This window comes from Babylonia areolata, chromosome 31 (genome assembly GCF_041734735.1).
Source record: "Babylonia areolata isolate BAREFJ2019XMU chromosome 31, ASM4173473v1, whole genome shotgun sequence".
Classification (NCBI taxonomy): domain Eukaryota; kingdom Metazoa; phylum Mollusca; class Gastropoda; order Neogastropoda; family Buccinidae; genus Babylonia; species Babylonia areolata.
Window position 1 is genome coordinate 15,858,163 of NC_134906.1, and position 24,705 is coordinate 15,882,867.

The 24,705-nt window shown below is 42.5% G+C and overlaps 1 protein-coding gene across 9 annotated transcripts in view; it reads right to left on the reverse strand.

Annotated features, from left to right (window-relative positions):
• Nucleotides 1-3,509: 3,509 nt before the first annotated feature.
• Nucleotides 3,510-24,705, reverse strand: part of LOC143275890 (kynurenine--oxoglutarate transaminase 3-like) — a 64,382-nt gene continuing 43,186 nt past the window's right edge. For all 9 annotated transcript variants that reach the window (XM_076580203.1, XM_076580205.1, XM_076580209.1 and 6 more), the window contains 7 exons: nucleotides 22,487-22,609; nucleotides 21,657-21,777; nucleotides 17,809-17,975; nucleotides 16,010-16,196; nucleotides 11,027-11,106; nucleotides 9,982-10,068; nucleotides 3,510-5,514 (listed from right to left, as the gene is read on the reverse strand). In XM_076580203.1, the coding sequence (XP_076436318.1) occupies nucleotides 5,452-5,514; nucleotides 9,982-10,068; nucleotides 11,027-11,106; nucleotides 16,010-16,196; nucleotides 17,809-17,975; nucleotides 21,657-21,777; nucleotides 22,487-22,609 (828 nt within the window). In that variant the 3' untranslated portion in view covers nucleotides 3,510-5,451. The remainder of the gene's footprint in view (nucleotides 5,515-9,981; nucleotides 10,069-11,026; nucleotides 11,107-16,009; nucleotides 16,197-17,808; nucleotides 17,976-21,656; nucleotides 21,778-22,486; nucleotides 22,610-24,705) is intronic.

Here is a 24,705-nt window from a genome sequence, read left to right on the forward strand (position 1 = left end):
TGTGTGTGTGGCATTGTGAAAATATCCCCTAGTTGTCTGTGTGGGATTGCGATGGTATCCCCTGGTTGTCTGTGTGGGGTTGTGAGGATATCCCCTGGTTGTTGTCTGTGTGGGATTGTGAGCATATCTCCTGGTTGTTGTCTGTGTGGGATTGTGAGGATATCTACTGGTTGTTGTCTGTGTGGGATTGTGAGGATATCTACTGGTTGTTGTCTGTGTGGGATTGTGAGCATATCTCCTGGTTGTTGTCTGTGTGGGATTGTGAGGATATCTACTGGTTGTTGTTTGTGTGGGATTGTGAGGATATCTACTGGTTGTTTGTGTGGGATTGTGAGGATATCTCTTGGTTGTTGTCTGTGTGGGATTGCAAGGATATCTCCTGGTTGTTGTCTGTGTGGGATTGTGAGGATATCTCCTGGTTGTCTGAGTGGGATTTTGAGGACATTTACTGGTTGTCTGTGTGGGATTGTGAGGATATCTACTCTACTGGCTGTTGTCTATGTGGGATTGTGAAGATATCTATTGGCTGTTGTCTGTGCAGGATTGTGAGGATATCCTCTGGTTGTTGTCTTGTGTGGGATTGAGAGGATATCCCCTGGTTGTTGTCTGTGTGGGATTGTGAGCATATCTCCTGGTTGTTGTCTGTGTGGGATTGTGAGGATATCTACTGGTTGTTGTCTGTGTGGGATTGTGAGGATATCTACTGGTTGTTGTCTGTGTGGGATTGTGAGCATATCTCCTGGTTGTTGTCTGTGTGGGATTGTGAGGATATCTACTGGTTGTTGTTTGTGTGGGATTGTGAGGATATCTACTGGTTGTTTGTGTGGGATTGTGAGGATATCTCTTGGTTGTTGTCTGTGTGGGATTGCAAGGATATCTCCTGGTTGTTGTCTGTGTGGGATTGTGAGGATATCTCCTGGTTGTCTGAGTGGGATTTTGAGGACATTTACTGGTTGTCTGTGTGGGATTGTGAGGATATCTACTCTACTGGCTGTTGTCTATGTGGGATTGTGAAGATATCTATTGGCTGTTGTCTGTGCAGGATTGTGAGGATATCCTCTGGTTGTTGTCTTGTGTGGGATTGAGAGGATATCTCCTGGTTGTCTGTGTGGTATTGTGAGGCTATCTACTGGTTGTTGTTTGTGTGTGATTGTGAGGATATCTCCTGGTTGTTGTCTGTGTGGGATTGTGAGGATATCTCCTGGTTGTTGTCTGTGTGGGATTGTGAGGATATCTCCTTCTTGTTGTCTGTGTGGGATTGAAAGGATATCTCCTGGTTGTTGTCTTGTGTGGGATTGAGAGGATATCTCCTGGTTGTCTGTGTGGTATTGTGAGGCTATCTACTGGTTGTTGTTTGTGTGTGATTGTGAGGATATCTCCTGGTTGTTGTCTGTGTGGGATTGTGAGGATATCTCCTGGTTGTTGTCTGTGTGGGATTGTGAGGATATCTCCTTCTTGTTGTCTGTGTGGGATTGAAAGGATATCTCCTGGTTGTCTGTGTGGGATTGTGAGGATATCTCCTGGTTGTTGTCTGTGTGGCATTGTGAGGATATCTCCTTCTTGTTGTCTGTGTGGGATTGTGAGGATATCTCCTGGTTGTCTGTGTGGCATTGTGAGGATATCTCCTGGTTGTTGTCTGTGTGGCATTGTGAAAATATCCCCTAGTTGTCTGTGTGGGATTGCGATGGTATCTCCTGGTTGTCTGTGTGGGATTGTGAGGATATCCCCTGGTTGTTGTCTGTGTGGGATTGTGAGGATATCTACTGGTTGTTGTCTGTGTGGGATTGTGAGGATATCTCCTGGTTGTTGTCTGTGTGGGATTGTGAGGATATCTACTGGTTGTCTATTGTGATTAGGATATCTACTGTTTGTGTGGCATTGTGAGGATATCCCCTAGTTGTCTGTGTGGCATTGTGAGGATATCCCCTGGTTGTCTGTGTGGCATTGTGAGGATATCCCCTGTTTGTCTGTGTGGCATTGTGAGGATATCTACTTTACTGGCTGTTGTCTGTGTGGCATTGTGAGGATATTCCCTGGTTGTCTGTGTGGGATTGTGAGGATATCTACTTTACTGGCTGTTGTCTATGTGGGATTGTGAAGATATCTATTGGCTGTTGTCTGTGCAGGATTGTGAGGATATCCTCTGGTTGTCTGTGTGGCATTGTGGGGATATCTCCTGGTTGTTGTCTGTGTGGGATCGAGAGGATATCTCCTGGTTGATGTCTGTGTGGCATTATGAGGATATCCCTTGGTTGTTGTCTGTGTGGCATTGTGAGGATATCTCCTGGTTGTCAGTGTGGGATTGTGAGGATATCTCCTGGTTGTCTGTGTGGGATTTTGAGGATATCCCCTGGTTGTTGTCTGTGCGGCATTGTGAGGATATCTCCTGGTTGTCTGTGTGGGATTGTGAGAATATCCCCTGGTTGTTGTCTGTGTGGCATTGTGAGGATATCTCCTGGTTGTCTGTGTGGGATTTTGAGGATATCCCCTGGTTGTTGTCTGTGCGGCATTGTGAGGATATCTCCTGGTTGTCTGTGTGGGATTTTGAGGATATCCCCTGGTTGTTGTCTGTGCGGCATTGTGAGGATATTCCCTGGTTGTTGTCTGTGTGGCATTGTGAGGATATCTCCTGGTTGTTGTCTGTGTGGGATTGTGAGGATATCTCCTGGTTGTCTGTGTGGCATTGTGTGGATATCTCCTGGTTGTCTGTGTGGCATTGTGTGGATATCCCCTGGTTGTTGTCTGTGTGGGATTGTGAGGATATCTACTGGTTGTTGTCTGTGTGGGATTGTGAGGATATCTCCTGGTTGTTGTCTGTGTGGCATTGTGAGGATATCTCCTGGTTGTCTGTGTGGCATTGTGTGGATATCTCCTGGTTGTCTGTGTGGCATTGTGTGGATATCTACTGGTTGTCTGTGTGGCATTGTGTGGATATCCCCTGGTTGTTGTCTGTGTGGGATTGTGAGGATATCTACTGGTTGTTGTCTGTGTGGCATTGTGAGGATATCTACTGGTTGTTGTCTGTGTGGCACTGTGAGGATATCTACTGGTTGTCTGTGTGGCATTATGTGGATATCCCCTGGTTGTTGTCTGTTTGGGATTGTGTGGATATCTACTGGTTGTCTGTGTGGATATCCCCTGGTTGTTGTCTGTGTGGTATTGTGAGGATATCTCCTGGTTGTCTGTGTGGCATTGTGTGGATATTTACTGGTTGTCTGTGTGGATATCTCCTGGTTGTTGTCTGTGTGGCATTGTGTGGATATCCCCTGGTTGTTGTCTGTGTGGGATTGTGAGGATATTCCCTGGTTGTTGTCTGTGTGGCATTGTGAGGATATTCCCAGGTTGTTGTCTGGATATTCCCTGGTTGTTGTCTGTGTGGCATTGTGAGGATATCTCCTGGCTGCTGTTTCTATTTGAGTGTCTGGAATTATGTGGATATAACCTATCTGTTGTCACAGTGTGAATGTATCACCCAGCTCTTGCCTCTGCATAAAAATATAAAAAATACCTCATATATGTCAGCTTTAATCAGGCGCCACTAATAAAAACAGGAAACAAGTATTGAAATCAAACAAACAAGTTAATTACTTGGAAATATTGAGCTACTCAATTCATTTTGAGAAGTGTCCATGAGCAGCGAGGACATGTTGATGGTGATGTGTAAGTCTGAGAGTTCATTGAACAGTAAAGGGTTCAGATCCAAAACTCTGTAGGTGACAGAAAGCAAGCTTAGCTGCCTCAGTTATGTGTATGGCCGTCATTTGCACCAAAGGAGGGTTTTGCAATGTTTCCGCAGGGATTATACTGTATTCTGCAGTAAATGTTGAGGCAGCTCCTGTGTGGGAACTCCAGACAGTACACTTTTGACATATTTCATACTGATTTAAAGAAGGAAGATAACATCAAACTACCAGCAAGCATATTAAATGCCCAACAAAAATTATCACCCAAATAATTAGAAAATCATTTGGAAAGATAAACAGATGGTTCACTTACTGAAATAAAACAGGCCTAGCCTATATACCAGATTTAAAAACCGAGAAATCTTTCCACCATGGATCCAACAAATAAATTTTTACAGCATGATATTTTGCAGTTCTGATAGCTTCAAATTACCTAATAAGCTTTTTCCATATACCATTTTTTGCGTTAATTCAAAGTCAGTATTTCAAGCTCTTAAATTGTTAAAATTACAAACATGATCAGTAATTATTATAGAAATAATCCATTTTATTTACCCTTTTAATCTGAGGTACTGAGATTACTTTCTGCTGGATACTATCTAATTGTTCTGTACATTACAATCAGAAGGCTGTCATGGCCATGAAAAGAGAAGCAAAGAGTTAATCAGATGTAAATGATGTCAACTTCCTCTGTTTCTATATGAATGTTATTCTCCTGTTGACAATTTTTGCTTGGGATAAGTTCAAACACAACCTTATAAAACCTTACAACCTTATAAAATATGCAAGCGATTACACAAAGTTTGACGTTAAAACACTAAACATCAGTCCAGCATTACTAAGAAAATACAGACTCTTATTTATGTATGGAAATCTGATGCCTTCAAAACAAAATATAGCACAGATTCTGTATGCCTATGCAGACAGAAAATAAACATGCAAATATTCTTTCTTGTGTTAAAATGAAAGAGTTCATTCCTATACTTTCCAACGACTCAGATACAAAAATATTTCGCTCTTCATCCTTAACTCATGAATTTTTGTGTTTATCCAAATGTGTTAAAACTAATTACCTGTGAGTATTCCAGCATTGGACTCTATCTGTTCTCATTGTTTAGCTGACTTTATGGTTTGATGATTTAATTCTGTTACTTTGTTTCCATCCCCCAAATTTCCTTGTCCATACTAAATTTCTCTTTCCCATCACATGATGAACTGTATAAAATTAGTGCATGTTCTCATATACATACAAACATGCTCAAAACATGTACACACATTTTTTTCCCCATTTACAATCACTTTAGTGAATAGACTTTAAATGAATGACCAACACACACACACACACACACACACACACACACACACACACACACACATACAGATTACAAAGGACACAAACAGAATATATATCTGTTTAAAGCTTCTTTTTCTTCAGTGAAAAGTAGATACTGAGACAGGTGAACAAGATAAGCTGACATGTTGAATATTGAAACATATACACAGTGACAGAGGACTGGACAAGGTGGAAAGGGATAAAAAAAAAAAAAATCTATCCATAAATTTACTTCCATCTTCACAAGATCACACAAAACCACACATGAAAAACTTGTCACTTCTAGTAAGTAGTGAAACAGATCCACTTGCAATAACCACTCTATTCTCAAACTGCAGACTTGTCCAGACAGGGACTCAAGTTCAGATGTTTCACATCAGTGAACACCACACACACAGAGACAAGGCAAAGAAAGAGAGCTCTGAACAAGCTGCATCACTTCATCTCTTCCTTCCACTTCTTTAAAATCTCCTCTGCTTTGGCCAGGGTGCTGTCCTCCTGAAACAACAACAAAACAGGAAGACTGGTCTTCATTACAGCTGGAAGAACAGAACATAGGAAGACTGGTCTTCATTACAGCTGAAAGAACAAAACAGGAAGACTGGTTTTCATTACAGCTGGAAGAACAAAACATAGGAAGACTGGTCTTCATTACAGCTGAAAGAACAAAACATAGGAAGAATGGTCTTCATTACAGCTGGAAGAACAAACATAGGAAGACTGGTCTTCATTACAGCTGAAAGAACAAAACAGGAAGACTGGTCTTCATTACAGCTGGAAGAACAAAACATAGGAAGATTGGTCTTCATTACAGCTGAAAGAACAACAGGAAGAATGGTCTTCATTACAGCTGGAAGAACAAAACATAGGAAGAATGGTCTGCATTACAGCTGGAAGAACAAAACATAGGAAGAATGGTCTTCATTATTGACATGAAACAAGAAGAAAACATGATAAGAATGAAAAACAAAATCACTGTGTGGTAAATATCATGAAACTGGTGCAACAGCTGACTAAACTGTTGGACTTTCAATCTGAGTGTCCTGGGTTTGAACCCCAGTGAAACGTTCCAAGTTGTCCTCCCTTCTGTAGATCCCCCAGGAGACATGTCTGTGTCCTCAATCATCCCCCAAGGGATGTTCTGGGATGTCCTCCCATTGCTGTTTCGGTCCTCCACTGACATAATCTGAAAATCTGTCCCCAAAAGCCATCCCCCACCCCCACCCCCCTTATGCACACAAATGTTTCTGCTTTTATATCAATACATTCCATGTATATTTTGATGTGTGTGTGCTTTATTGTGACTTGTTGGAAGGTTTTCACCATTGACCTTTTGTGTGTGGCCATTGCTGACCACTGACAAACGTCACCCCAAAGTGTTCAGATTGTATTATTTTGTCACATCTGAGTATTATTATGTCTTGGAAGGTTTTTGATTGATGCCTGACCATTGCTCATCACTAACAGTTTTCAAATTACATTAGTTTGTGACGGTCATGAAGTATTTGGACTTTTTGGCAGGATTTGACTATGATCACTAACCGATCATAAATGACTTCTGCTGACCAATACAGACCACTACTTTACCATGTTGAAAACTATCCACAACCTACCTGAAAGTGCTCTTTGACATTTGTGCATCATTATGACGATTGGCAGATTTTTGACTGCTAACTTGCAAATGCTGACGACTACTGACCACTATCTGTTCAGATTGTTTAATTTTGTGACGCTTTAGTAGTAGTATAATTTCTTGACAGGATCTGGCCCATACACAACTACAACTGACCATTGCTGACCACTACCAAAAAGATTTCAGAATGTTGCATAATGACGTTTACACAATAATAAGACTTCTTGACAAAGTTTAACTATTCACTGACCATTGCTTACTACTACCCAAAAGTATGCAGCTTGTTTTATGTTTTATATGATCAGTACATTTTATGTATCATTTGTACCTTTTCACTGGTTTTGACCAATGACCACAACTGGCCACTACCAAACACTGTATTATCATGAAACAAATACAAGCCTGGATAAATATAGACCTGGGAAAAGATGGACCTGGGGGTACAAAGACCTGGAGGATATAGACCTTCCTTTTTGTTGGTGGTGGCGTAGGGCTGGAGGGTGGAAGTGGGGTGGGGCACAGACCTAAGGGCCTACAGACTTGGGGGATCTTAAGAAAGTAGATGTGGTAACATTCCCTATATCCTGTGTGTGTCAAGCTAAGTGGCAAAAATCAATTCTCTGCTTTGACATTATTTTAGTTTAAGTATACATAGTTAAGTACGTTTTGTAGATTCTGTTAGGGAAGGTCACGAAGCCATTATAATTTTTTAGTTACAGAGCTGGGTGTTTTTTTTTTCAGACACGCATTTTGCTTTATGCAGAACAATATCATTCAGATACGTATGTTTCCTCTCCATCCTTCTATTGTCCAGTCAAGGTTTGTTTAAATCAACACAATAATTCCAGAGATATTGCTTCTTTTAATACTACTGAACCTGACTTCTGACCTTATATATATATATATATATATATATATATATATAGCGTGTGAGAGAGAGAGAGAGTAAATAATTTCTTACACTTGAATAATGGGTCCTACACAAAATCAGTGCTTGAAGAAACTAATTGTATGGAAAAAAAAGTAGAAAAAATAATGAATATGGAATCAAAACATGTATTACCATGTTCTAAGCTGCCAATGCCCTGTCTCTCAAACAAATCCAGTATGATAAATAAAACTGCACAATCAACAACCATCTACCTGAAGATATAGTCATCAACCCCATCCACATGTAATATGCAGCTTCTATTCAAACGAGTGTGTGTGTGTGTGTGTGTGTGTGTGTGTGAGAGAGAGAGAGAGAGAGAGAGAGAGAGAGAGAGAGTTTGCGTGCATGCGTGCGTGCGTGTGTGTGCAGTGTGTGCATGTGTGAGTATGCACAAGTTTTTTTTATATTGATATGCATTTGTATGTATCCTAATTTCTGTTTTATCTGTATTTGTGTATGATTTTTTTTATTTATGTTCATATCTTGTTATGTACTATCCCCCCCCCCCACCCCCCCAAGTATTCCTTGTGACCCTGGTACACTTGGTAATAAAGACATATTCTATTCTATTCTAAAAGCCATGGATACGCGGTTGAGGTAAGCTTAAGTCTGTAAGGCTATCATTTGCGCACCAGTTTGGCTCAGATGAACAGAATCAGCCACCTGTCTTGATACAGGAAATTGATTTTATAGCATTCCTCTTTATTTTCCCAAGCCTGTACATTTTGCTTAATAGCAAAACAACTCATATTCCCCCCAAATTAGTTTTAAGGTGTTTTCTTTCTATGAAGACAATAATAGTGAAAAATCATGCCAAAAATGGGAGAAAAACGGTGTTTCAAATGCACCAACTATGTTCCCATAATTTCAAATTTCAAATACATACTCTTTTGTGTTTTTAACACCCATACAAATGCACCTCCTTCGCACCCCCCCCCCCCCAACCCCCCTCTCTCTCTCCCCGAATTTGTCATTCCCCCCTTGTCTAGAGGGATTTAAGGCTGAACAGACAATAATATACGTCAATGTTTCTCTGTCTCTGTCTGTTTGTCGTCTCTCTCTCTCTCTCCGAAAAACAGAGTATGGCTGCCTAAGTAGTGGGGAAAATGAACAAAATGTTACATGTCTGTATGAGTGTGTAGGTGTGTGTAACTGAAACCTAATTGAATGACACAGAAAAAACACATGCATACCACACAAAAGCAGCATCAATCTTTTTTGTGTGTGTATGTTGAGGTTAATTCTCCATCTTCTTCCCCAGTCTCCCACATTTGCTAGCCCACAGCTAGCCATCTTTTCTGCTGAGTGCGCTTTTGGTAGCCAATGCATAAGCGCACACTCTTCAAGTTACAACTTCCCTTCTGCTATCAGGTTTGTCAATCCAAGAAAAAAAAGTGCCCCCCCTCCCCACCTCCAACCCTGATCAATAAAACACTGGATCAGAAATCCAGTGCCTAACCACTTCTGCCACTGTGCCTGTTTTGGGCATCATTAGACTTCATCAAACAAACAAAAGCTTCTGTATGAACAGACAGGAAAAACAGCAGAATCAGGGACTGGACTTGTGATCCAGTGCTGACCAGTGATCAGGGTTTGGGGCCCCATTTCAGCATGGTGTTGTGTCCTTGGGAAAGGTACTTTAGTCTGATCTTCCTCTGTCCACCCAGGTGTAAACGCTTTCTGACTTCAGCCGGGAAGGGGTAAATGTAGAAAGGAAAGGATTGGGCCCCGCCTTACAATGCTGAGCCCTAGACAACAGAGGACATGAATTCACTGCCCTGGCCCCACCTTACAATGCTGAGCCCTAGACAACAGAGGACATGAATTCACTGCCCTGGCCCCACCTTACAATGCTGAGCCCTAGACAACAGAGGACATGAATTCACTGCCCTGGCCCCACCTAACAATGCTGAGCCCTAGACAACAGAGGACATGAATTCACTGCCCTGGCCCCACCTAACAATGCTGAGCCCTAGACAACAGGGGACATGAATTCACTGCCCTGGCCCCACCTTACAATGCTGAGCCCTAGACAACAGTGGACATGAATTCACTGCCCTGGCCCCACCTTACAATGCTGAACCCTAGACAACAGAGGACATGAATTCACTGCCCTGGCCCCACCTTACAATGCTGAGCCCTAGACAACAGTGGACATGAATTCACTGCCCTGGCCCCACCTTACAATGCTGAGCCCTAGACAACAGAGGACATGAATTCACTGCCCTGGCCCCACCTTACAATGCTGAGCCCTAGACAACAGAGGACATGAATTCACTGCCCTGGCCCCACCTTACAATGCTGAGCCCTAGACAACAGTGGACATGAATTCACTGCCCTGATGGCTGTACAAGGCTAGGGAACTTTAAATTTATATCAAATGTCACAAGTACTGACTCACCTTGATAAAACAGAAACGAATGTAGTTCTCTCCCATTGTTTTATGATCAGCCGAATAGAAAGCAGATGGCGGAATGGCAGCAAGTTTCTGAAATCATAGTTGTTGTTTCTTTTAATCATCATTACCAGAAAATACCAAATGAAATTTCCATCTCTACTACTCTGTTTCATTGATTTATCAATAAATGTCTGTGCATTTGCACCTGAATTATAATATTATCACAAAAATTCCAGGAATTTTCAATTTGTCTACTTATCAAGGAATCTGATTATGTTTTTAATCTGCTTTATTGTTTTTCAATCAGCAAATATTTACAAGGTTGAATGAAGTTCTCTTTACTGTAGACTGTCATCGCTAGTACAGGTCAATCTTTTTCCTGTTAATTTTTCAGGACAGAACTCCTTGTGAACAAGGTTCAAACAGTGAGCAATGCGTCATCCGAAAGATGGGACCAATAACAGTTACAATGTGGATGCAACCAACGATTAAAATGTGATGAAAAAACACATGTACTCAAAGTTTGCCTGTGCGCAATTATCAAGATCAAGTGAAAATACATCCACAGTATAACTTTGAGCACATCGCAGAGCCACTGTTCTGGTTGTTCATTAAGCAATCGCTGCATTGCTTTGCAAGTGCAAGGTAAGCCACTCATTGATTATAAACATTATGATGACGTTGGGTTGCTTTCCTTCTGATCCAGACAAAAAGATAGAAATGAAATTACAACTGGCAGACAAACAGGAATCCCCCCCCCCCCCACACACACACTACTGACTGCAAGACACAAGAGAAGAAACAAGTCATTACCAGTTGGCTGTCCTAGTTGACAGCTTGTGACAATTAGCTTCTTTTAGAATTAGAAAAAAAAAAGTTTGAATACAGTTGCTGAAAATTGCTCTAAACATTTTAAAAGAAAAAATACAGGATGAAGACTGACTGTCTGAGAGAGTTAGACCACCAGAGGGACAGACAGAAAACACTTGATGTACATAGATGGGTGTATGGACAGACAGACTGACAGACTATCATGTGCACTCCTCACCTTTTCTTTAATCATCCACTTGATAAACTTGAAGTCCTTGGGTTCGTCACTGTCACTGTCAATGTGAGCACTGTCCACATCTGGTGAAGCCACCACACCAACAGAAGGAAGAAAAGATCACTTCATTCCTTCAAAAAAGGTTCATGCATTTCCAAACAGGATCAAATCTTTTGGAAGTTCAATTTAACATAAACATTATATGGATATATGAACAGCCAATTTCTAGGAATAATGTAATACTTGAATATCTGACATTAACCAGTTCAGTACCAATAAGACGTTGGCTGACATCCTGCAAAAAATTTATAAGAGTCCACCAAGATCCTGCATACGTTATGATTTTTCCTTCATTGGAGTTTGGTAAATGCACATAAACAGACTCTGAAGTGTTAGCTTGATGTGTCTGGATTATAAAAATACTATTTAAATGAGCATAGATCAGTTGGAGATGTCTGACACACAGTACTGAACCATGTGGGAGATCTCTGGCACACACACACGCACACACACACACATAGTACTGACCCATGTGGGAGATGTCTGACACACACAAACACAAACACACACACACACACACACACACAGTACTGACCCATGTGGGAGATGTCTGGCACACACACACACACACACACACACACACACACACACACAGTACTGACCCAAACTGACACAAACACACACACGCACACAGAGTACTGACCCATGTGGGAGATGTCTGGCACACACACACAGTACTGACCCAAACTGACACAAACACACACACGCACACAGAGTACTGACCCATGTGTGAGATGTCTGGCACACACAGTACTGAACCATGTGGGAGATGTCTGACACACAGTACTGAACCATGTGGGAGATGTCTGACACACACAGTACTGACCCATGTGGGAGATGTCTGACACACAGTACTGAACCATGTGGGAGATGTCTGGCACACACAGTACTGACCCATGTGGGAGATGTCTGACACACACAGTACTGACCCATGTGGGAGATGTCTGACACACAGTACTGAACCATGTGGGAGATGTCTGGCACACACAGTACTGAACCATGTGGGAGATGTCTGACACACAGTACTGAACCATGTGGGAGATGTCTGGCACACACAGTACTGACCCATGTGGGAGATGTCTGGCACACATAGTACTGACCCATGTGGGAGATGTCTGACACACAGTACTGACCCATGTGGGAGATGTCTGACACACAGTACTGAACCATGTGGGAGATGTCTGGCACACACAGTACTGACCCATGTGGGAGATGTCTGACACACACAGTACTGACCCATGTGGGAGATGTCTGGCACACATAGTACTGACCCATGTGGGAGATGTCTGGCACACACACACACACACACACACAGTACTGACCCATGTGGGAGATGTCTGACACACACAGTACTGACCCATGCTGGAGATGTCTGACACACACAGTACTGACCCATGTTGGAGATGTCTCACACACACACACACACACACAGAGTACTGACCCATGTGGGAGATCTCTGACACACAGTACTGACCCATGTGGGAGATGTCTGACAAACAGTACTGACCCATGTTAGAGATAATAATAATGATATTTATATAGCGCTGAATCTTGTGCAGAGACAAATCAAAGCGCTTTCACACCAGTCATTCACACGCATGCATAACCCTAAAACTATAGAAACTAAAGACAAGGAAGAGGCAGGCAAGGGAGGCTAATTTGGGAAGACGTGGGTTTTAAGGCCAGACTTGAAAGAACTGAGTGTGGAGACTTGACGAAGCGAAAGAGGAAGTTCATTCCAATTGCAAGGTCCAGAGACAGAGAAAGAACGGCGGCCAACAGTCGAGTGTTTGAATCTGGGTATACGTAAACAGAGTGGATCCAAAGCCGATCGTAGTGAGTGAGATGGAGTGTAGAGGTGAAGGCAGCCGCAGAGATAGGAAGGGGCAGTTTTGTGAATACATTTATAACACAGAATGCTGATCTTGTACTTTATTTCGTGTGAGACAGGGAGCCAGTGGAGATGTTGCAAAAGAGGAGTGATGTGCTCAGATCTTTTCTTTCTGCGGACGAGTCGGGCAGCAGAGTTTTGTATGCGCTGAAGGGACTGAATGGATGAAGCAGGCAAACCAGACAATAGAGAGTTACAGTAGTCAAGGCGAGAGAGAATGAGAGAAACGACAAGTCTAGATGTTGCGTCAGTGGACAGATATTTCCGGACGGCACTGATGCGCCGCAGTTGACAGTAGCAGAACTGACATGTCTGACTGATAAATTTTTGCAAGGACAGTGTATTGTCAAGGACAACACCGATGTTCCTGACTGACCTGGAAAGAGGGATGGATGTGCTGCCAAATTTGATTGTGTCAATTGTGATGGAAGATAGTTTTTGTTTAGTTCCTATGATCATTGCTTCAGTTTTGTCCGTGTTCAGTTGTAACTTATTTTGAGTCATCCAGTTTTGAATATCCAGGAAGCAGTTGGATGTTTCTTGCAAGAGCGACAACAATTTTTCAGGGATATCACTCTTCTGGAGTTGAGTGTCATCAGCATAAGAATGATGACTGATATTATGGCGGTTGATAAATGCAGCGAGAGGAGCAGTGTACAGCGTGAAGAGCGCTGGGCCTAAAACAGATCCCTGTGGGACTCCATGTTCGATTTTAATGGCCTCAGATTGGAAATGATCAACAATGACAGACTGGAATCGATCAGAGAGATAAGATTTGAACCAGTTTAGAACAGTGCCGTTGATACCAAATGTAAAATGAAGATGGGAAAGGATTGAATGGTCTATCGTGTCAAAGGCGGCTGACACATAAACATTATATGCATATGCATAAATCAACATGTGGGAGATGTCTGGCACACAAACACACACACAGTACTGACCCATGTGGGAGATGTCTGACACACACAGTACTGACCCATGTGGGAGATGTCTGATACACACAGTACTGACCCATGTGGGAGATGTCTGACACACACAGTACTGACCCATGTTGGAGATGTCTCACACAGTACTGACCCATGTTGGAGATGTCTGACACACACAGTACTGACCCATGCTGTAGATGTCTGACACACACAGTACTGACCCATGTGGGAGATGTCTGACACACACAGTACTGACCCATGTTGGAGATGTCTGACACACACAGTACTGACCCATGCTGGAGATGTCTGACACACACAGTACTGACCCATGTTGGAGATGTCTGACACACACAGTACTGACCCATGTTGGAGATGTCTGACACACACAATACTGACCCATGTTGGAGATGTCTGACACACACAGTACTGACCCATGCTGGAGATGTCTGACACACACAGTACTGACCCATGTGGGAGATGTCTGACACACACAGTACTGACCCATGTTGGAGATGTCTGACACACACAGTACTGACCCATGTTGGAGATGTCTGACACACACAGTACTGACCCATGCTGTAGATGTCTGACACACACAGTACTGACCCATGTGGGAGATGTCTGACACACACAGTACTGACCCATGCTGGAGATGTCTGACACACACAGTACTGACCCATGTGGGAGATGTCTGACACACACAGTACTGACCCATGTTGGAGATGTCTGACACACACAGTACTGACCCATGTTGGAGATGTCTGACACACACAGTACTGACCCATGTTGGAGATGTCTGACACACACAGTACTGACCCATGTTGGAGATGTCTGACACACACAGTACTGACCCATGTTGGAGATGTCTGACACACACAGTACTGACCCATGTTGGAGATGTCTGACACACACAGTACTGACCCATGTGGGAGATGTCTGACACACACAGTACTGACCCATGCTGGAGATGTCTGACACACACAGTACTGACCCATGTGGGAGATGTCTGACACACACAGTACTGACCCATGCTGTAGATGTCTGACACACACAGTACTGACCCATGTTGGAGATGTCTGACACACACAGTACTGACCCATGTTGGAGATGTCTGACACACACAGTACTGACCCATGTTGGAGATGTCTGACACACACAGTACTGACCCATGTTGGAGATGTCTGACACACACAGTACTGACCCATGTTGGAGATGTCTGACACACACAGTACTGACCCATGTTGGAGATGTCTGACACACACAGTACTGACCCATGTTGGAGATGTCTGACACACACAGTACTGACCCATGCTGGAGATGTCTGACACACACAGTACTGACCCATGTGGGAGATGTCTGACACACACAGTACTGACCCATGCTGTAGATGTCTGACACACACAGTACTGACCCATGTTGGAGATGTCTGACACACACAGTACTGACCCATGTTGGAGATGTCTGACACACACAGTACTGACCCATGTTGGAGATGTCTGACACACACAGTACTGACCCATGTTGGAGATGTCTGACACACACAGTACTGACCCATGTTGGAGATGTCTGACACACACAGTACTGACCCATGTTGGAGATGTCTGACACACACAGTACTGACCCATGTTGGAGATGTCTGACACACACAGTACTGACCCATGTTGGAGATGTCTGACACACACAGTACTGACCCATGTTGGAGATGTCTGACACACACAGTACTGACCCATGCTGGAGATGTCTGACACACACAGTACTGACCCATGCTGGAGATGTCTGACACACACAGTACTGACCCATGTTGGAGATGTCTGACACACACAGTACTGACCCATGTTGGAGATGTCTGACACACACAGTACTGACCCATGCTGGAGATGTCTGACACACACAGTACTGACCCATGTTGGAGATGTCTGACACACACAGTACTGACCCATGTGGGAGATGTCTGACACACAGTACTGACCCATGTTGGAGATGTCTGACACACACAGTACTGACCCATGTTGGAGATGTCTGACACACACAGTACTGACCCATGTTGGAGATGTCTGACACACACAGTACTGACCCATGTTGGAGATGTCTGACACACACAGTACTGACCCATGTTGGAGATGTCGGCCAGCATGAAGTACCCTCCCTCAGGCACCACGGGGTGCATCCCCAGTCTGTCCAGCACCCGGGCCAGGCGGTCACGCTTAGGTAGCAGTTCCCTGGCCAGGGACCGGAAGTAACAGTCCTCTGACCCCTGCCGCCTCTCCTCCAACTCCAGACCTTGGGCCACTGCCTCCTGTGTTTCCACAATGTACCCACAAATGAAACAATCTCTGGTAAATGTTCCACAAATGATATTGCTAGAGATCTTCACTATTTGACTGTGTGCCCCTTTTTTGGCAGTATCAGACAAAATGTTTACCTGGATACTGTAGAACCTGCCCAAACCCCTGTAAATTCCACATAATGTTTCCTGAATAAAGAAACTGAAGAATATTGTTAAACTTAAATCTTTTGTTTCATCTATCTATCTATCTCTCTCTCTCTCTCTCTCTCTCTCTCTCTCTCTATATATATATATATATATATATATATATATATATATATATATATATATATTTCTTTTCAACAGAACTTTGGCTCAGGATTACAAATGTGAATTTTCTGTTTTTCTGGAACTTTGTGAAACAGTGAAAGGGTTAAATGTGACTGTCAATGATGTAGTCTCCACCCCTATCCACAAGGATTTTAGTTGGAATATTCTCCTTTCCCACCCACTATACTGTGATTGTCAGCATTCCTCTCTCCTTCCCTTATCACCACAACTTGACTGTACATTCTTCTCCCATTCTGCTGGACCTGACTGGTAGCACCCTCCATTACCTGACTTTCAGTGGCACCCCCCCCCCCCACTCCACAAACCCCTTCAGTGGTATAACTCAACTTTTAGCAAAGTGAGATCCAGTGTGCAGCATGAATTCTGTTCAGCACATGTAACATTTCACATTGAGAAGGAGTGGGACAGTTACCTGTAATGGGGTGGGACAGTTACCTGTAATGGGGTGGGACAGTAATAGGAGTGGGACAGTTACCTGTAATGGGGTGGGACAGTAATAGGAGTGGGACAGTTACCTGTAATGGGGTGGGACAGTAATAGGAGTGGGACAGTTACCTGTAATGGGGTGGGACAGTAATAGGAGTGGGACAGTTACCTGTACAATGGTATAGGACAGTTATAGGGGTGGGACAGTTACCTGTAATGGGGTGGGACAGTTACCTGTAATGGGGTGGGACAGTAATAGGAGTGGGACAGTTACCTGTAATGGGGTGGGACAGTTACCTGTAATGGGGTGGGACAGTAATAGAAGTGGGACAGTTACCTGTAATGGGGTGGGACAGTAATAGGAGTGGGACAGTTACCTGTAATGGGGTGGGACAGTAATAGGAGTGGGACAGTTACCTGTAATGGGGTGGGACAGTAATAGAAGTGGGACAGTTACCTGTAATGGGGTGGGACAGTAATAGGAGTGGGACAGTTACCTGTAATGGGGTGGGACAGTAATAGGAGTGGGACAGTTACCTGTAATGGGGTGGGACAGTAATAGGAGTGGGACAGTTACCTGTAATGGGGTGGGACAGTAATAGAAGTGGGACAGTTACCTGTAATGGGGTGGGACAGTAATAGGAGTGGGACAGTTACCTGTACAATGGTATAGGACAGTTATAGGGGTGGGACAGTTACCTGTAATGGGGTGGGACAGTAATAGGAGTGGGACAGTTACCTGTATATGGGTGGAACAGTTACCTGTAATGGGGTGGGACAGTAATAGGAGTGGGACAGTTACCTGTACAATGGTAGGACAGTTATAGGAGTGGGACAGTTACCTGTACATGGGTGGAACAGTTACCTGTAATGGGGTGGGACAGTTGAAGGTGCAGTTCTGGTGGACAAGTCGGGGACCATACAGAAGACTCTCTGGCCCCACACTCCAGCCCAGCTTCCATCCGGTGACGCTGAACGTCTTACCGGCACTACCTACAGTGATGGTGCGCTCCCACATGTCTGGCAGTGATGCTGCCCACATCAGACAGTCATTGTTAGGAATATCTATATAGCATCTATCTTCAGTCACAAACCAAGCTCTCAGCACTTATAACCAAGGAGTCGTTTAAACAACAGGCTGCCTTCCTGGTTTTCCTTTGTCATTCAGTCAGGCTATCATCACATACACATGTACATACACGTGCACACACACACACATACACGCTCACACACATGCACATGCGCGCACACACACACACACACGCATGATCATGCACACACAGACATAGACACACACACACACACGCGCGCATGATCATGCACACACACACACACACACACACACACATATACATGTATTGATCACTGTTACTTCATCACTATCTGACAGGTGAAGGTGATGGACAAGTGGATAAGGGAAAGGAAACAAGAAATATTTCTAAACACAACTCATGCACAGATGCCTGCATGCACCTACAAGTATATGCATGCATACACACAAACACGCGCACAATGGATAAAAACTAAGCATATCACTGACATAGTTTAAAAAAAAAATTTAAACTAAAACTTCTATATAAATAGAAAAATAAAAACAATTTATATTTACATTGAAAACTATTACTTTTAAAACCTTTTAAACAAAGCAGTGCTATTACATGCAGCTGTGAAAAAAAATATTACCCCTGATCATATCCTTAGCTGTGATAAAAAGTAATATATCCTATTACTTTCAAACCACTCTGTTCAAAACATTTATGAATCACAAACATTTATACATGACTTTTTTATGTCATGTACATCCCCAAACAACCCCAACTGTTAGCTCATGATTTCTTGCAATCCAACGACTTCTCTCACTTTGAGAGAAATAAATTGTTTTCTCTTGATTGCAAGAAATCATGGGGGGTTCCCACACAAATTCTCACAATTTGTGAGAAAGCATGGGAAGTTCCCCTTATCTTTATCAAAAACATTTCCTGTGCATTGGGGTTGGTTTCTGGTCTTTTACCAACACAAATCTTAGAGAAAACTGAGAGAGAGAGAGAGAGAGAGAGAGAGAGAGAGAGAGAGAGAGAGAGAGAGAAAAGGAAAAGAGAGAGGGGAATGAAAATCATGATAATGATGGTGATGTTAGTGAAGATGGTGAAGGTGATGGCACAGATTTGGTTTAAAAAAAATGTGTGCATGTATATGTATGTAAGTGAGTGAGAGGGTAAAAGAGTGTTTGTATATGTGTGTGCATGTGTGTATGCGTGCATGTGTGTGTCCTGTCTTTTGTGTGTTTAGTTGGCTGGTTAATTTCTTCTTCTTTCACTCTGCTTTTAAAAATAATATTTTCATGTTCTGAGTGTCTTCTATGAAACTGAGATTCTAATTTCAGTGCAATCTTGCATGTGAAAGGATGCTAGCACAAACAAATGAACATATGAACAAGCATGAAATTAAGAACATTTGAAATAAATGCGACAGAATAGGTTGCATCACAACAAACATCAAAACTATTTGATCCAGTTTTCAAACTCCACATAGCATTGTGAAACATCTTTTTTCTGCCACATTTATGTAGAAAGTTGTATGATCTGGATGTTATTCCAGCATCCCTTGGGAAAGATTCAGTTCAAGTCTTGGAATATTATATTTCTGTTTGAGTTATAACTACACATTGCCTTAATTTCATTGTTTGCTTTTGATTTGGATGTTGAATTTGAGGTCAATGCACTGCAGTGATCCATCTTATGTGAAATACAATAAATAGATGTGTTTCAGTGTCATTACTGTTGACGTCTTTGCTAACACCACCGTCATTGTCATGATCATCATTGTCAGCTCCCCCTCTTTCTCTTTTCTTTTTCTTTCTTTCTCTCTCATTTTTCTCTTAGATTTGCACTGGGAAAAGACAAGAAATCAACTCCGATAATCAAGGAAATATTTTTGATAAAAATAAGATGGACTTCCCATGCTTTCTCACACATTCTGAGAAAATGTGGAAGGAAACTATCACGCTTTCTCACAATCCTTCAACTTCTCTTTAAGTGAGAGAAATCATGGGATTTTCATGGGTTTACATCCCTCTTTTCTCTCCATCAAAAATCACTCTTAGTGAAAAAATGAAAAACTGATAAACAACAACAACACACACACAGACAAGTTCATTGGGAATGAACCCCAATGACAGTGTGTGTTTCAATGCTAACAAGGCCAGTGATCAGCAGCTGGTCTGAGGAATGAGGAGCACTGTCCTGATCAGGGTTACGCTGCCCAGTGGGCTGTCACTGAAAGCCTTCCCCTTCTACACCTCTTTCCTCAATGTTTCACCTTAAAACTGAGTTCACTCCCTGTCTGCTTCACACAACACCAGTACACATTTCCAATATTCATGTCCAATAATCCCTTTTCACTTTCTCTCTGAATCAAACTGACTCTCATTGGAAGATATGTTAGGTTGCTAGTGTGACTTAAGTTTTATGCTGTTCATGTCTGATTTACTTACATGAAAGCAAACATGCATATGCACAAATCCACATTATGATATGAACAAGAGAGGCAAGGCCTTCAAGACTCACTTGTGATAAGCACTTTATCTAGGAGAGGAATCACGAGAAAAAGAGAGAGAGAAAAATAGCTAAAAATGTCTTCTGTGTAAAATATTAGTGATCAGAAAAGAAAGGTGCTGGAGGGGGACTAAACCATGCAAATTATGCTCAGAAGCAAGAAGACTTACCACAAGGCTAAAACACACCTGACCACAGTTATCCAAAATTAATATCTAAGCTTATGTTTGTTCAAAGCAATAAATTGATTACTCTATTGCAGGTGATAATACAATTCAAAACATGTTATTTTGATGCATCTCAATCATTTAAGATTTTTTTTTTCAGTTCACAGTAACTGAAGGAGATGTTGCCATTGCTCAGGCACACTCAACATGTTGCTGTTTTCTCCAGATCTGCGAGGACCAGCATATTTTAGGTCTACTGAAACTGTGTAAGCTCTGTCTCAGATGTGCTGTTAATTCAGTTTCATTTCTTTCATTCTAGTTCAGTATCCGCTTTAAAATACTCATATGCAGTAAAAACATCAGTGGTGTAGTTAGTGTCATTCTATGTGTTCTGTTCAGAATTTGTATTTCTTTTCTTTTAATTGCGAACTTGAAAAACAATGTCATGCTATCTACAAACCCAAACAAATGCTTAGGCAACTGGGAAAAGCTCAGTTACAACTTTCTGAATCCTGCGCATCAACAAAATAAACCATTCCTGGTCCGGAAATACAGCCTAATCCAGAAGACTTAAAACCAATTATTGGCATGACTGCAAAGATTTTTTCCAACTATGTTTAATCCACTTTGGTATTGGCAAACAAAGTAGTTCCCGAAAAGAATGAAATTGTTATTCATCACACACTCTCTCTCTCTCTCTCTCTCTCTCTCTCTCACACACACACACACACACACACACACACACACACATGCAGACACACAGACAACCAAACAGCTGGTTAATACATAGACTCGCTTTGTTTACACAAGTGAGTCAAAAACATGCCAGCAAAACCCCCAAAATAAAACCATGTCACAAACTGTGTATTATTGTACCATGTAAGTGTGACCATGGAATTTTGAAAGAAAGGGAACATTTTTGCAACAGAAAAGCCCTGAAATCAGAAATCTTTTTTTTCGCCTGTTAGTGACCACAGCTTTTCTTCTCTCACCTATCTTGATGTGCTCATTCCCAGGGTAGATCATCCACTCATACACTTCATCAGCAACACACACTACATCGTATTTCTTGCACAGCCCTGCGATCATCTCCAGTTCACCCTGCCTGAACACCTGGGGGACAGAAACACTGTGTAACACTGTGTACCCCAGCGGTCCTGCTGCACTGCACTTTCTGTGGACCAACCCTACAACTGAGTGCACTGTCAAAGCCATACTTCATCCCAAATGCACACATCATATCAACATGCTCAATCCCTTTCAAAACACTGGCAAACAACATACACGCTAAAGCCAACATGTGCAGAGTAATAGTACAACTGATTAAGACAGCAAAACTGAACATACCAACTGCGATATAGAGTCATCCTTACTCAGTCCAAGGGAAGCAACCAGGTATTACATTAAGTCAGAACTTGGTACAAAGTGATGGTGACTTTCGCCATGTTGCTGTGGATCCCATCCCACTTTATGATCATGTTTGAAAGCTGCACAAACCATCTGACATACACTTCCAGTGTCCATGCTTCTAAGGCCTGGCTCATATCAAGATGTATCAATGAATAAAGTGGACAGTGTGTTGTCCTAGGCTTCCCATCTGAGCCCACAGCACACCCAGCTCTAGTAGGAGTCGGCCACAGGCTAAAAAAATGTGCCAATGGTGGGGATCGAATCCATCTCGTCCCAGTTGTCAGACCATGACACTAACCACCTTAGCAGCTGTTAAGTGCATGAACATCTTTCTTTATGGTGCACAGACATCTCCCCTTTCCATCAGCCCTATCCTCCAACACATGTGCCCTCTGCCGCCTGGCCCTCTCACCTTGCCCAGCGGGTTGTTGGGGGTGTTGACAATGATCAGCTTGGTCTTGTCACTGAACTTGGACTCCAGTTCTGCAGGGTCCAGTGTCCAGTCAGCACTGGAGCATGTCTCTCCTTTCTTGCTCTGCACAACAAAGGGCACATCAGGAAACTGGAGTTCATATGGCTGTCTGTATTTTCTAACTCACAACAAAACTGGAGTTCATATGGCTGTCTGTATTTTCTAACTCACAACAAAACTGGAGTTCATATGGCTGTCTGTATTTTCTAACTCACAACAAAACTGGAGTTCATATGGCTGTCTGTATTTTCTAACTCACAACAAAACTGGAGTTCATATGGCTGTCTGTATTTTCTAACTCACAACAAAACTGGAGTTCATATGGCTGGCTGTATTTTCTAACTCACAACAAAACTGGAGTTCATATGGCTGTCTGTATTTTCTAACTCACAGTATCAGTATCAGTATCAGTAGCTCAAGGAGGCGTCACTGCGTTCGGACAAAACCATATACGCTACACCACATCTGCCAAGCAGATGCCTGACCAGCAGCGTAACCCAACGCGCTTAGTCAGGCCTTGAGAAAAAAACAAAAAAAACCCACAAAAAACGGGGGAATAAATAATAGATAAGCTTGCATAAATAAATAAATAAATAAATAATAATTATAATATAGAAAAAGGTAGTAGTAATAATATTAGTAATACTAATAAAATGATAATAGTAAAACATAAATAAATAAATAAATAAGACAACAATGGTGATAAATAAGCGGATAAATGTAAAACATGAAGACACACATTCACACATACACCCACACATGCATAACAGAAATGCACCAAACATGCAGTTTCACAGATATGAAAGCATAGTCAAATACATATAAACGTACATGAGCTCCAACACACACACACACACACACATTACCTTGCACCTCCTCTATCCCCCTCCTCCACACACTCATTTCTAGTCTACGTATCGCGGCTTCCACGGCACACACACACACACACACACACAAACACACACTCGCAGAGATGAACACTTACTTGTACAAGCACATATGAAAGCACAGTCAAATACATATAAACGTACATGAGCTCCAACACACACACACACACACACACACATTACCTTGCACCTCCTCTACCCCCTCCTCCACACACTCATTTCTAGTCTACGTATCGCAGCTTCCACGGCACACACACACAAACACACACTCACAGAGATGAACACTTACTTGTACAAGCACATACGCCCATATCTCCCACCCCCAACCCCACACACGTACATACAAAGATATATATATATATATATATATATATACGTTCCAATATCCTGTTGCTCCCACAGTGTAGGCATGCATACACTCACATACCTCATCCTCTACCCCACCTCCCCCCGCACTCCCACCTCCCCTCACACACACACACACACACACACACACACACGTACACATATCTCTCCTGACACTTGTGTACACTTTCACTCTCGCGCATTCACAAACGCACTCAAAAGCACAGACCCACACAGACCCACACATACACACACATACACACACGCACAGAGGCTGCCACTGACTGGCCGCAAGAGGGATGGGAAAAGATCTCTGATGCCAAGAACGTGGCGTCTAGTGTGTTGCTCAGTCTATTGTATTTGGAAAGGCCCACAGAGACTGTTCCGTTTTGAAGAAATTTGCGCAATGTTGGTTTGGAAATGACTCACAACAAAACTGGAGTTCATATGGCTGTCTGTATTTTCTAACTCACAACAAAACGAGTTCACTTGGCTGTCTGTATTTTCTAACTCACAACAAAACGAGTTCACTTGGCTGTCTGTATTTTCTAACTCACAACAAAACTGGAGTTCATATGGCTGTCTGTATTTTCTAACTCACAACAAAACTGGAGTTCATATGGCTGTCTGTATTTTCTAACTCACAACAAAACTGGAGTTCATATGGCTGTCTGTATTTTCTAACTCACAACAAAACTGGAGTTCATATGGCTGTCTGTAATTTCTAACTCACAACAAAACAGGTTCACATGGCTGTCTGTATTTTCTAACTCACAACAAAACTGGAGTTCATATGGCTGTCTGTATTTTCTAACTCACAACAAAACAAGTTCATATGGCTGTCTGTATTTTCTAACTCACAACAAAACAAGTTCACATGGCTGTAAGTATTTTCTAACTCACAACAAAACTGGAGTTCACATAGTT